The 15,013-nt window shown below is 29.2% G+C and overlaps 1 protein-coding gene and 1 long non-coding RNA gene across 4 annotated transcripts; one reads left to right on the top strand and one right to left on the bottom strand.

Annotated features, from left to right (window-relative positions):
- The first annotated feature begins 2,424 nt into the window (after positions 1-2,424).
- On the top strand, positions 2,425-3,478 carry LOC149890772 (uncharacterized). Its single transcript, XR_016450988.1, has 2 exons — positions 2,425-2,765; positions 3,163-3,478. It is a non-coding gene; the product is annotated as an uncharacterized LOC149890772 (long non-coding RNA).
- Positions 3,479-5,815: 2,337 nt separating this feature from the next.
- LOC149890771 (uncharacterized) lies at positions 5,816-14,319 on the bottom strand. Of its 3 annotated transcripts, none has more exons than XM_090081240.1 (10): positions 14,152-14,319; positions 11,839-12,009; positions 11,454-11,617; positions 11,186-11,296; positions 10,933-11,079; positions 10,172-10,829; positions 9,211-9,452; positions 8,880-9,055; positions 6,599-8,326; positions 5,816-6,473 (listed from the first exon to the last, which is right to left on the bottom strand). In XM_090081240.1, the coding sequence occupies exons 1-10, from the start codon at positions 14,180-14,182 to the stop codon at positions 6,347-6,349; spliced, it is 3,555 nt and encodes a 1,184-aa protein (XP_089937366.1). In that variant the 5' UTR covers positions 14,183-14,319; the 3' UTR covers positions 5,816-6,346. The 3 variants fall into 3 exon arrangements, with proteins under 3 accessions (XP_089937366.1, XP_089937367.1, XP_089937365.1); XM_090081241.1 differs by having other exon boundaries at positions 11,839-11,940; XM_090081239.1 differs by lacking the exon at positions 14,152-14,319 and having other exon boundaries at positions 11,839-12,174.
- Positions 14,320-15,013: the final 694 nt, after the last annotated feature.

Here is a 15,013-nt window from a genome sequence, read left to right as displayed (position 1 = left end):
TCCTTTCTTAATTAAAAAAAAAAATGCGAGGAGCGAAATAACAACCTACAAAAATTTTAGGTGATTGTTAGTCACAGCGTAAGTAAACTTAACCTTAAATTGCCAACTATCAAAAAAATTGAATCTATGATAATGTATTGTGACAAATAATTCTGGTTTCGAAATACATTTGTCGTATTGCTCTTTGTTACGAGGGTATTATTATTACTCTTTTTTAACGATTTAAACAAAAACTTATATTGATTTTAGTCATTTTGTTCAATTTCAATTTGTAATCAAGTTTATATAATTTGATTTTGTACTTAAAACCTCGAATGCAATTTTGTTAATTTAAACACATTGTCGTATACGAAACTGGTATTCCGAGCACGCGATATATATATATACCTATGGATAACGAGTCCAATGCCCTAACAAATTTATGTGTGTATATATATATATATATATATATATATATATATATATATATATATATATATATTAGGGCTCTACGAATCGAGTGTCGCTTCGATTCGTATCATTTTTATTTGCGATTGTTTTTTTATATTTTCAACGCTAAAATGCTATTAAAATGTTTTTTTAAGAGGGGCGTTAAGTAACCAAAAATAGTTGTAATACTGTTTTTAAAACAAACGCTTAATAGTTATTTCTGGCAATAGAATTTTTTTCTTTTTGCGAGAAAAATATTTAATTTGGTTTTCCTCAGATTGCTACAAATCAAGACCTGCTTCAATTCGGTACAAAAGAAATCCCGATTGGCAGGGCCCTATTATATATCTATATCTATCTATCTATCTATCTATCTATCTATATCTATATATATATATATATATATATATATATATATATATATATATATATATATATATATATATATATATATATATATATATATATATACAGTGCTCGAAGTGAGGCGGGATGGGGCGGGATGCCATCCCGTTACCTTTTTAAATTTTGAAAACCATCCCACTCCTTTTTTAATGCATATTTTGGGGTGGGATGCCATCCCGGTACATAATAAATTAATGGAAATTTTATTTTATTTTCCTCCTATAAATAAACTTGTAAAAACAATTTTAAAGTTTGCGGCAATATGCGAATTTAAATGAACTTAAGTCTCAGCTGTTATTTAAAAATTTGCGGTAGAAAGTTCAAAAACTAAATCGATAATTATAAAACATTGCGTCTTTTCTTCTGTATTTTAAATAAAAAGTTACCAAGCAACAAAAAGCGACATTGGCTTTTTTTTTCGTTAAAGTGTCATTAGCGTTTTTTTTTTGGTGAAATAAAATATAGTACACAGTAGATTTACTCAACATTAAATGTTATGATTTTAAAAAAAATTACTTATTATAAATATGGATAAATGGCTAGCAAGCGGAAGGAAAAGAAAGTTAACCAGTGATAGTTCTAAAAGTAACTTGGAAAATGACACTGAAATAAATAAAGAAGTGACAGATTTTTCGAGTATTGAAACTTGCCAATCCTTTCCTCAATGTGATGGTATTTTTTTTCAATTATTTAAAAATTGGTAAATACAAAAAAATAAGACTTGTTTAAAAATAAAATGTTTAATTATATCATTGTTTTTTGATTGCTTAATGACGTTTGATGTGAAACTTAACTCAATATTTTACGGTGACAGTCTCTTAAGAATATAACAGACCTCAAGTTGTTTTTTTAATATAGGTTTTTTACTATAGGGATACTCTAGGGATTTATAATTCCTTTATTTAATCTACACAAAATACGAAATCTATAATTTTAGGATAGGTGGGATGGTGATTAGAAAATATTAAAAACCATCCCGCTACTTTTTTTTTCCCACTTCGAGCACTGTATATATATATATATATATATATATATATATATATATATATATATATATATATATATATACAACACACACACTTCCTGAAGAGCCTCTTGAAGGCGATACAGACTGTAGACAAAAAAGTCATATTAGTGTTGTTACTAATTTATGTTATTTAGTAATAAATATTTATTTAGACTTAAACGTCTCTTTTTTGATAATATATGTTATTCTTTGCATCTCAGTACATTTAAGATATTGAATCTCAGTTGAAGTCATGTAATTTAATTTGTTTAGTTTTAAAAGAAGTTCCTTCAAAAGGTAATTTATTAAAATGTGATTGCAAAATGAAAATAAATAATATAAACACTCTCTAAGATAAACACACACACAATGTATATATATATAATGTACATATATATATATATAATGTACATATATATATATATATATATATATATATATATATATATATATATATATATATATATATATACAACACACACACTTCCTGAAGAGCCTCTTGAAGGCGATACAGACTGTAGACAAAAAAGTCATATTAGTGTTGTTACTAATTTATGTTATTATTAATAATAATGATAATTATATGCGCCTAACGTATATATATATATATACGTTAGGCGTCCTTCGTGTCTGATAATCGGAAATTGTGCTTAAAAAAAAATGTCCACATGCATCGACTGACTTTTAGGGAGAACATGCAGCAGAGTGTGCACACATCGACTGAGGGTTTGGGTATAGAAGGTTCGCTTGTAAAACAAAAAATAGTTTTTTCACATTTTCGGACCTTAAGGACAGCATCGGAAAAAGGGACAAGAGAGCCTACCTAGATTGTCGACCAACCTAACCTAAAGTAATTCATTTAACTTACAAAATTTACTTCAAATATTTTTGGATTTAGAAGTTGCCGAGAATAACATTGTTACAGGTATTTCATATTTTAAAACTAGTTTTCTATTTAATTTTTTTTTTTTTCTAATTCTTGACTCTATTCGTCAGTCGAGATGCAAGTGGCCCTATGTCCACATTTTGTGTTTTTCAGGTTTATTATCAATAAATGATCCACAGTCAATGGGCTGGGTGTCCACTAAATATGTTCACAAGAATAATAAAATTTTAGGAAATATTTGAATAATTAGTCGGACTTTCTCGCAGAAAGTCATTATAACTTAGAATTTTAAAAAATATACATACGGACTATCAGATCTCGACTGACTTTTTTTAAATGTTTTTTTCCATAACTTGGCGTAATTTAGCGAAACAATCTACTTTATAATATATAGACCACTTATTGTATAGATGTAAAATTCGTATGTTTTCTTTAGGACCTTCAAAAGAGACAAAAAGTATATTTTTCGTTGCTCACAGCGTTTCAAATCATTTACCTTTTTAACACGCAATAATTTTATTGGATATCTTATAGATTTAACTCGTCAAGATTTTGACGTTTATCGTCAAAGCCACCCTGGGCCCAAATCGAGGGCCGCTTTTAGAGTTTGGCGGAAAAATGGCGCGGACCGGTTAGGATTTAAGCCCTACCTGCATCTTGGTCGTGATCGTCGTCGTGGTGGAAGCACCGTTGTAAATAACTTTACATATGCCTTTTAGGTGTTTAATATTTAAGAAAATAATATTTGTTAATGATTCCGTTTTTTTCTTCAAAGGTGGTACATATTAAAGAGTCTAAACAGCTTAAAAATACAATACATGATAAATTATAAGTTTATACAAAATAAATAAGTTGCCAATGCCTTTATTATAATGATTTCCAATTTGACTCCCCTGCAATATTTTTTAGTGGGTAAGTTTAAGAAAACGTCTTAAAATATAGAAATACAAAACCCAACTTTACACATCCATGACAAGAAAATTATGTTATCGACATTTTTCTTTAAAGAATGCTCGATTCCATAAATATTTATAACAACTTCCTGTAACTTTTTATGTAACTTCCTGTAACTAAATATTTATAACAACTTCCTGTTCCTTTCTTAATTAAAAAAAAAAATGCGAGGAGCGAAATAACAACCTACAAAAATTTTAGGTGATTGTTAGTCACAGCGTAAGTAAACTTAACCTTAAATTGCCAACTATCAAAAAAATTGAATCTATGATAATGTATTGTGACAAATAATTCTGGTTTCGAAATACATTTGTCGTATTGCTCTTTGTTACGAGGGTATTATTATTACTCTTTTTTAACGATTTAAACAAAAACTTATATTGATTTTAGTCATTTTGTTCAATTTCAATTTGTAATCAAGTTTATATAATTTGATTTTGTACTTAAAACCTCGAATGCAATTTTGTTAATTTAAACACATTGTCGTATACGAAACTGGTATTCCGAGCACGCGATATATATATATACCTATGGATAACGAGTCCAATGCCCTAACAAATTTATGTGTGTATATATATATATATATATATATATATATATATATATATATATTAGGGCTCTACGAATCGAGTGTCGCTTCGATTCGTATCATTTTTATTTGCGATTGTTTTTTTATATTTTCAACGCTAAAATGCTATTAAAATGTTTTTTTAAGAGGGGCGTTAAGTAACCAAAAATAGTTGTAATACTGTTTTTAAAACAAACGCTTAATAGTTATTTCTGGCAATAGAATTTTTTTCTTTTTGCGAGAAAAATATTTAATTTGGTTTTCCTCAGATTGCTACAAATCAAGACCTGCTTCAATTCGGTACAAAAGAAATCCCGATTGGCAGGGCCCTATTATATATCTATATCTATCTATCTATCTATCTATCTATCTATATCTATATATATATATATATATATATATATATATATATATATATATATATATATATATATATACAGTGCTCGAAGTGAGGCGGGATGGGGCGGGATGCCATCCCGTTACCTTTTTAAATTTTGAAAACCATCCCACTCCTTTTTTAATGCATATTTTGGGGTGGGATGCCATCCCGGTACATAATAAATTAATGGAAATTTTATTTTATTTTCCTCCTATAAATAAACTTGTAAAAACAATTTTAAAGTTTGCGGCAATATGCGAATTTAAATGAACTTAAGTCTCAGCTGTTATTTAAAAATTTGCGGTAGAAAGTTCAAAAACTAAATCGATAATTATAAAACATTGCGTCTTTTCTTCTGTATTTTAAATAAAAAGTTACCAAGCAACAAAAAGCGACATTGGCTTTTTTTTTCGTTAAAGTGTCATTAGCGTTTTTTTTTTGGTGAAATAAAATATAGTACACAGTAGATTTACTCAACATTAAATGTTATGATTTTAAAAAAAATTACTTATTATAAATATGGATAAATGGCTAGCAAGCGGAAGGAAAAGAAAGTTAACCAGTGATAGTTCTAAAAGTAACTTGGAAAATGACACTGAAATAAATAAAGAAGTGACAGATTTTTCGAGTATTGAAACTTGCCAATCCTTTCCTCAATGTGATGGTATTTTTTTTCAATTATTTAAAAATTGGTAAATACAAAAAAATAAGACTTGTTTAAAAATAAAATGTTTAATTATATCATTGTTTTTTGATTGCTTAATGACGTTTGATGTGAAACTTAACTCAATATTTTACGGTGACAGTCTCTTAAGAATATAACAGACCTCAAGTTGTTTTTTTAATATAGGTTTTTTACTATAGGGATACTCTAGGGATTTATAATTCCTTTATTTAATCTACACAAAATACGAAATCTATAATTTTAGGATAGGTGGGATGGTGATTAGAAAATATTAAAAACCATCCCGCTACTTTTTTTTTCCCACTTCGAGCACTGTATATATATATATATATATATATATATATATATATATATATATATATATATATATATATATATATATATATATATATATATATATATATATATATATATATATATATTTGGGTATGGGGTCTCTTGGAGTCAAAAATTGTACTTCAAATGTTTCAAGCAAAGGTTATAGAGATAAATACAGTATTATAGGTTTTTTTATTTATTTATTACGTTTCTAAACTAAAATACAAATTTTACAATTTTTTTCCTAACAAAAACATTAAAAAAATTATTCTAACTTACCTGCTATAGAACTTTTGAATGGATTTTCAAATTTTATTTTTTCTAGTAAAACCGGTTACTTTGTGCAATGCCATTGGTGGTATTGCTTAATTAGCAAAGCATTTAAAGAATTGCAATTTGTAGATGTGGTATAGCAGGCTCTTTTTGTGGAGTATGGAGTGCATTAAAAATAAATAAAATCTATATAAAACAAAATCATGTCAGGGGTTATTCATAGTTTATAACCTCACTATCCCTTGTCTCAGTGATTTTTTTAAAATTGATTTTGTTATATACTGGTTAAATTAAATATTTTCACGTAAAAATATATGCTAACTTTGTAATATTGAAGAATTGATATGCAAGAGATACTTAAAAGTACAGCATTTGTAGTTATTAATAGAAAAAGTGCTGTATACAAAATATTATTATTAAAAAATTGATCTTTTATCTTACTATTATTTTGATTGGTTCTTGCAACCTTGACAAATCCAAATTTCATCTTCCTTTTCATAGGCACTTAGTGGGATTTGTTCACAATCACGATGAAACCATTTACTACAAGCACAGCATTGTGCCATTTGCCTTAAAAAATAAATAAACTTCCATCAAAATATAAAAACGTGATAAAATCAAGATATCAATTAAAGCATTGCATTTGTAATTGTTTTTATTAACAACTAAAATCATTAGTAATTGTAAAAATATACCTGTTAAATATGTCGTCGTCTCCAGGTACCCAAAACATGCGACATGAGCAATGCAGCGGAACACGAAAAGTCTTAGCAACACATCTTCTAAACAATAAAGGTTTTGCAGTGGCTGGAAATATATCCATCCTGTTGTTTGATATACATTTTAAGAGATGACTTCTCATTTCACTTTGTTCAAACATTATATTTGTTGATGGTACACCTTTTGTTTCAAGAATCTGACGAGCCCATGCAACAGCATAAATTCCACAATCCACATCATTTGTTTGCTGTTGAACTGGCAAAACTTTTAAAACAAGATTTTTTTGTTGACAATGTAAAATGGAGCATATTTGCCTTTTTGTCTGCATGCTGACTGAACCGTGGAAAAGGCTGTCAAATATATATATCTCCCCTGGTTTGCAATCATATGTGGTCACACATATCCAGTGAAGATTTCCATCATGAAGAATTTGGACAAATGGTGTGCTGGTGCAGATATGGAAAGATAAGACTTGTCCTTTAATAGGATCTTGCAGACCAACATCAATATTTAATTGAAGCGACATTAGTCGCTGACAAAAATGAATCACCTTATCATTTAGCATCTGCCCATTAGAAATGTCATACTGTTCTCTACTTCCAATCAAAGAAGATTTAAGACTTTGAATGCCTCTAAAAATCTTTTCAAGTTGTTTTTCATCTTCAATTATGTTAGCGTCATACGAGTGATTGCTATCATCGGTTGAAAGATGGTTCATTTCAATTGCATCATTAGAAACAGTAAATGTGTCACAATTGTCAAAATCAATCAAATTATTTGTGACCTCAGAAACCATCAGGGTATCTTTAGTATTTTTTTCAGCCATTACACTGATATCTGTGGCTGCCTTACATATGTCATATTTATTACCAAATCTTTTAGTCATTTTTCTTTTGCATCGCTTAGGAATATGGCAAAGTTTTGGTGAATTTGTTAGCGACTTACTCCAAGTATCAGGTTGAAGCTCTGGGCGCAGCAGAATTCCTTTTTCTGCTGGAAGACTGTCAGCTAAATTTTTTTTAAGTTGACGTAACCCTTCAAACAAATTATCAATGGCTTGTTGTGATTGACATAAATAACTCATTTGCCTAATTTCACTTAAAAGCTCACGACAAGTTGCAGATGTATGGTCCTCAGCTATCAGACCATGACTATTATTTACTTGTGTGCAATGAATACTTTTTAATTCCATTACATTCTCTTTAGTAAGTGGAGATAAAGGCGATTTAGCTAGTGATGCTGTATGTTCGAAATGTGGTGTATGTCCGAAATCAATATTTTGTAAGAAAATTTCATTGGATTGTGGTGAACTTATTTCCTGTGAAAATAAATCCAGCTTGAAATAAGGAGAGTTTGCATATGAGGTGCCAAATGCAGACCATGTGAGATTTTCTTTAATAAAAATGGCAAAGAAATGCTTACAAGGATAGAAGCTACGAAACCAATTAGGACATGAACAAGTCGGCAAGTGTTCTGAATCCCCAAGGTAACATTGGTATATTTCTCTGTTCGAACTAAAAGAAGCAACATTGTACAGCTTGTCTGTCACGGCACTAACGCCACGCAAATCCACACCTTGTAATTTATCTATCAACTTCATACAATGCTTAACTAAAGATGGTGGCCGATTAATCAAATAGGCTGGAATTTTGTCATGGTATTTCCTATATGAGGAATGTGCTTTTCTATTTTCATCACAATAACTAAAAAAAAGGAAGACAAATTCTTTTAACAGTGGAATTTAGGAAACCTTCATATTTTTTTTTTAAATTTACTTCTTCTTAAAGTTTCATTTACCTGGTAACTAGACAAAAATACAAAACCTAAGTTGGATTCTACTTGCCATAATGGTTTTAAATTTTGTAGTATGTATGACAACATTACTGCTTATGTGTAACTAGACATAAAAAAATTATGAATAGACAAATTATGTAGTTGAAGCGACGAACATCTAAATAAATTTATCTCTGTTACTAAATTTAAGTTCATTAATAAACTAATCTTATATTGCTAGAAAGTTATGACTATGTCTTAATCATAAGTTTCAAAAAATTAAAGATTTTTTTTGTTTGTTCAATTTACAAATCTGGAATGAAATGAGTTTTAAATATTTTTAAAGATAAAGAAAATCATAAAATATTTGATAACTATCAAAAGAACTAGTGAAGTTAGAATAAAAAGAGTGTTCTTAATTATTTATAAAGGACATTTATGAAACCAAAAAAAGAAGCAGTTGTAGTAAATGTATCAACTAACTTATCATATTTGTGCGGAAGAAGATCTTCTATGCAAATGCTGAGCATAGCTGTTAGTGAAGAATTCTTTCGTTTTTCCAAAAAACTGTATTTGAAAGATTGGTTCTGCCTTTCAGTTCCATTATTGGTGTTGACATTCAGCAAAATTCGATCTAGCCTATAAGCAAATACCCATCTCTAAAAGTGAAATAAAGTTTATAAATACTTCAGTAATATAAGTACTAAATGAAGGCAAAGCTATACTCAAAAATTAAGATAAAACTTTTTTCAATAAAAACATATCAACTTTTATGAGAGTATAAAATTTTTTGTTTTAATTATATAGAAACAACCTTTTGAATACATAACCAAGTGCTTTTCAAATATTCTACAAGTTTTGGGTTATTTTGCCATTCTAGTGATTCCTCTAAGTTCTGAATAGCTTTTTTGCAATCATCTATTGTTTTAGCATGTGCAATTTCACGAAGCTTAACTTTAACATCATATTTTATATTGCTACAGCCATTAGTAGTTTTAGACAGCCATCGTTCCCAAGCTTGTTCTCGATGAAAATCACAAATGGACACTTTACATCCTAAGTCAAATTACTATATTAAACTATATTTGCAATTATGAATTACAAACAATCATCAGCTGAGAACCAAGAGGCCGTATCTCCAATTTTTGTGTTTCCAAGAAAATCGAGTTTTAAATTTTAATTTGTGAAGACTTCCTGTTAAAATTTCCGACTAACTGTTTAAATAGTTCCTAAATGCTTATCATTTTTTGACTAGATTTTTTGGTGGACACACACCCCATCCCATTACAAAAGGTGGAAATACAGCCTCTTGGTTCTCAGCTGACGCAATGACAATAAATCATATAAAAATACATATAAAAAGAAGAGTATATTGTAATACAGAAATTCATTAACTCCCACTATATTTATTTTATGGAGAAAAGGGTCTCTAAGAGTCTAAGCGTATGTATGCATATTGTTGAGACTTGACTTACTTTAAGATAAATAATTACTGTATATATATAAAGGTCGGCAAAAACTATTTCATACAAAGGTCTTACCATAAAATATAGAAACGAGGTCGGTTATTATTTGCCAACCTCAAACACTTTCAGGTAAGCAGTTAGGTCGGCATTGCCGAATGCCGACCCTAATTCTAAGGGTTGATATATATATATATATATATATATATATATATATATATATATATATATATATATATATATATATATATATATATATATATATATATATATTACAAACAACTACAATTAACTGACAATTACAATTTTAACCTGGAAACACAGATTCAAGTGAATTTATTTCTTCATTTGAATAATCAGTACAAAAGAACTTTGGCTGGAACAATGGATTCCATTCTTTGATGCACGTAAGTGCTTCTGTTATGGCTTCAGTGGTTTCATTCTCACACACAAAAATAGCCACTATTTGGTAATCAATATTAGTTTTAACAACAAGGAAAAAGAGAGGCAGTGCATATCTGGTTGTTCGGTATGTAGCATCAAGAAAAGCAAGTTCATTACCATATCGTAACAGTAGTCTCTTTTGCCATATATCTTGATATACAAACAACAGTGAACTTTTAAGGTCTAAATCATTCTTTTCTAAATTAAATCCTCCTTTGGGTCTAAACTTGATTGTTGCATCTTGAAAGTGTATTTTCCATTCATTAATCTTGTCCAAAAGACATTCTTGATCTATCAGTGATCTGCAAAGCTTTTGTCTAGCTCTCAATATATGATTTGCAATTGTATCATTACTTGGGAAAAAACGTTTGTTTGTCTTCTGAAGAATGTCATTTGAATTAAATTCGACCTGAATAAAGGCATCTAGATGACGTCTAATTTCAGAAACAGAATTTACACCCTTTTTGACCAACTCACCGATTTTAATAATGAGTTCTTGGCATATAGGTTGATTAAGACCTGCTACCTAATAATTAGAAAAAAGTGGGAATTATTTTCAATTAAAAAAGATTAAGCAAAATAGTCAATAACAAGATGCTAATGTAGAGTTTTTTTATAGTATTACTTACATCACCAATAAGATGGTTGTTATGAGCAGAAGTCGAAGGAATTAGCAATATATATTTTCTGCACATTAAAACTGTATTTTTCAAAGCTAAAACTGCACGCAATTTTTTGGAAATTTCTTTTCTTAACCAACTTGAATCTCGATCCAGCTAAACAAATTTTTAACAATTACATATATATTTAAAAGTGTTATGAATATAATGAATACATATGAATATTAAAACCTAAGGATTTATGGAAATTAAGAATACAAACCTTATATTCAGGAAATTCAATAATTTCTTTGATATAAACTTTGGCCGGACAATCAAATTTCTTGGTAACCTGGAGAGCCATTCTTTTTTTTTTGCAAGAATGATCTAAACTCTGATCATAAAAAAAGTGAAACACGAGAAAATTATTGTATTAGGCAATTTAGTTAGAAAACATTTTGGTTTAGCAATAGTAAAAATAAACAGAAAAGAAATAAAAAATTAACTTACGAATTCTCCAGTTTGTCATTAGATCTGAAAAAGTAACTTACCGCTTCTGTGTTTTTTTTAATTTTGTACAGAGCTTTTTTATTGCTATTTTTGTCCTTGCCGTGTTGACAGTCTAGAGTGCTATTTGATGAAACAATGAATGGTACTCCTGTGTAAGTGACATCTTTATCCTCAAAAAACACTTTATGATTTTTCAGTAATACTTCTAAAAAGACAGATATTTATATACGTAGTTACAGCATATAATGTAAATTTTCAGAAAATATACATACTTAAATTAATATTGCTCATTTCATAAACCAGATAGTTATGCAATTTGTGTAACACCTCATTCCTTTTGTTTATCATCAACACACACAATATAATTGGTAACTTAGTCACATAAAAATAAAATATTATTGTAAATATGAAAATTATAACAAAAACCTTCAAAGCTTTTTTCCATGCTTCTTGTAAAACCAACAATGTAATGAACAGTGTGCAATAATTCATGCTCTTTTATTTTAGCACAAACATCTGCATATGTACCTAAAATATGCTTTGTTTCCATAATGGAAGTTGAATTTGAAATTGAAGTTGATGCAACAGAATTTGCATCTAAAAAGATAATAAACCTTTTAAATGATCTCATTTATGCAACAGTACAAATACTGTTGTAATATATATACACTGTACCAAAAAAGTTTTCATCCACCTGTCCTGTTCATTTTTCAGACGCGATAACTTTTTATTGAACAAAGATATAAGCAAAATTTCAACTAAATGATATCAGTTAACCATTCAAGAAATATTGTAAAAAAAGATTTTACAAAATAAAGAATAGAAAATTAAATATCGGATTTTAAACTACACAATGCCTGTTTTTTGCGCCAAAAGATTTTTGATCCACTTTACAAAATCCAAATAAAATTGTTGTGCAAACTCAATTTGCTACTGTTTTAATATCTTGTGTTTCCACCACAAGCTTTTATTGTCTCATGCAGTCTGTTTTTTTATAGTATCAACTAATTTTTAGGTAATTTCTGGAGTGATTGAGCCCCACTCTTTCATAATTATATATATTATTATAATATATATAATATATATATTAGGGTGTTTCTTATTTGGGGTTAAATTTTTTTTTTTTGCTTTTCAGTGGGCCACCCACTGAAATGGTTCATTTTGGTGAGAAAATAAATGTGTAAAAATTTCAAGGGGAAAAAAACATTTTTACTGGGCGCTACCAGTCATTGAAATTTAAGGCATATTTTACTATGCGCTCTTAGTCATTAACATAGGAAAAAATCATAAAACTGATGGAGACTGGTGATAATGACTCATTTACTTGGTACACATTTATTTACTTATTACATGCATTAAAAACATCCATTTTCTGTCATTGCTTTTCTATTTATTTATTAAAAGACAGCAATAAATATGCTTTTTTAATTTGATTGTAGGTTCATTTAAGACAATAGTTACTGTACTAAGATTAATCGCTCATGAGAGTTGTCTTTTTTCTGTCAGGATATTTCTGTCTATATTTTTGAACTACCAACAACAGGAACTGCTTTTGCTCTTCGTTGTTTGTATGTAGTCTATTATATTCGTCCATTAGTGCTACGCCACGTTCTGCAATGTCGTTGACAACCTTCATGCTTCGAACAGTGGACTTTACAGTCTTGAACTCATCATAATGTTCCCATTCGCTCACACGGTTTTGAAGAAAGTGTGATGGAAGTCCTGTGATGCTGAAAAATCTTCATGTATTAAACGTGAAAAAATCCTCCAGTTTCTTTTCTTGGATAACCGAGCAGTCCACAGTAGCCCGTTTCATATGTATCTGATCTGAAACATTGCTCAATGCTTGGACCATCTTCTAACCCTTTATTCCATTGGTCTTCCTTTTGTTTCAAATCATCTGAACGCTTAGCTTTATCCTCTTTATTTTTCTTCAACTTTTCCCATTCCTTGTAAATGTTTTTGATTTTAGGGACAACGTGCTTCTTTAATTGCACTGGTATTCGGGCCTTTGACCAAACTTCAAAAACATCATTTGCTGTGGAATGTAATGCTTCCCTAATGCTTTGCTTGGCAATCTGCTTGTAATGGAAGAAAAGGGCCAACACTTCCCTTTTTGATGGAAGCATAACACAATCTAAAGAAGAGGACATCTGTCCAATAAGCCATATCTCCATTTTCTTTCTGGTAGCTATTGTTACACTGGTTGATGAAGCCATCATTGTACAGTAGTTACACTAGTTTAACCTGCAAAAGGAACAATTAAGCATTATAGACACAATTCTGCACACTAAAAGTAAAAAAATTACTAGTTGAAAGAGGTTTGTACCCTAAGCACCAACCACTTTTGTTGCATAACATCATATGCAACATAAGCATTTTTAGGGTACATTTGCGCAATACTGTAGGGTCGGTAGCGACCCCTAAAAATCCTTTAAAAAAAAAAAAAAAAAAGTGCATTACTTTTTTATGATAATGAACCAAATGGCAGGGTGGCCCATGCAAAAATCGAATCTTCAAAAATAAGAAACACCCTAATATATATATATATATATATATATATATATATATATATATATATATATATATATATATATATATATATATATATATATATATATTTGTAACATATATGTGTTTACACTTAAATTTATTTTTATTAAATATATAAATTGAATGAAAATCTTACTCAATACTTGAATAATAGATAAATAATAAACTAATAATAAAAAATCTTACTCGTTACATCTTCCAAATCTTTTTCAATCATTTTAATCTCTAGAATGAAAAGTTACTTTGAATCCACGAGGTTTTTACGACGGAACACTTTAGCAACAACGCATGCGCTAAACTTGTGACGCGCTTTCTAGGTCGGCGTTTTTTCAAAAAATCAAAACCACCTTTTGGTGCATCTTCTCTAGGGCTAACCATGGTTGTAGTGTTTTTTTTTTTTTTTGTTTCTGTTTTATAGTTAGGCAATTAGTCAAAACAACGCAGCTCAAAACAGGAACAAAGATATCTGAACATTCGGCTCGCAGATTTTGTGGTCCACAAAAAACTGTTTTGGGCCTTTACTCCCCTGAAAGTGATGCTTTGGATTCGCTCTGAATGTTGAGCTTTGAGGTTCTACCCTCTTCTCAAGCTGTTTGGTTTGGACTTCACTTAAAAAAATAACAAATTATTTCAACAAAATTTGACTACTTTATTTTACTAACGTAAATTTAATAAATTTTTTAGGTCATAAAATTTACAAAATAATATTTGTAAATTACTTTTTAAATAGATCTTTTCTTCACATGGCTTCCCTTGCAGGGAGTTTGAAGGCTTTTAGGACCGTAATAAAAAATGTTGGTAAATTGAAAGGCCACCTTTTTAAATTGAGATTGATTCTCTAATGATTGTTATACAATATCCGAGTATCAAGAACATTGAAGAACTTCGCTAACGAAAAAGCACATTATTTCATCACCCTAGAAAGCAGGTGTAAGAAGGCTGTAGTCATCATAGTAACAAACAATTGTATCTTGCTAATACGTTTTTAGATTAATCTTGAGATGTTCTTTGGCCTCAAAATATATTTACAATATATTTTGTAATTTGG

Source organism: Hydra viridissima, unplaced genomic scaffold, assembly GCF_058129835.1.
Source record: "Hydra viridissima isolate aposymbiotic clone 2 unplaced genomic scaffold, HvirCarnegie_v1 scaffold_3, whole genome shotgun sequence".
Lineage (NCBI taxonomy): Eukaryota > Metazoa > Cnidaria > Hydrozoa > Anthoathecata > Hydridae > Hydra > Hydra viridissima.
The sequence above is the reverse complement of the archived record's forward strand: the minus strand, read 5'-3'. Positions and strand labels throughout refer to the sequence as shown.

Coding starts and splice junctions, on each gene's coding strand:
- LOC149890771 (XM_090081239.1), bottom strand. CDS start 12,043: ATGAGATCATTTAAAAGGTTTATTATCTTTTTAGATGCAAATTCTGTT. Junction 11,297..11,453: donor TTAAAAAAAACACAGAAGCG/GTAAGTTACTTT, acceptor TTTTATGATCAG/AGTTTAGATCATTCTTGCAA. Junction 8,327..8,879: donor CTTCCGCACAAATATGATAA/GTTAGTTGATAC, acceptor CCTTTTTTTTAG/TTATTGTGATGAAAATAGAA.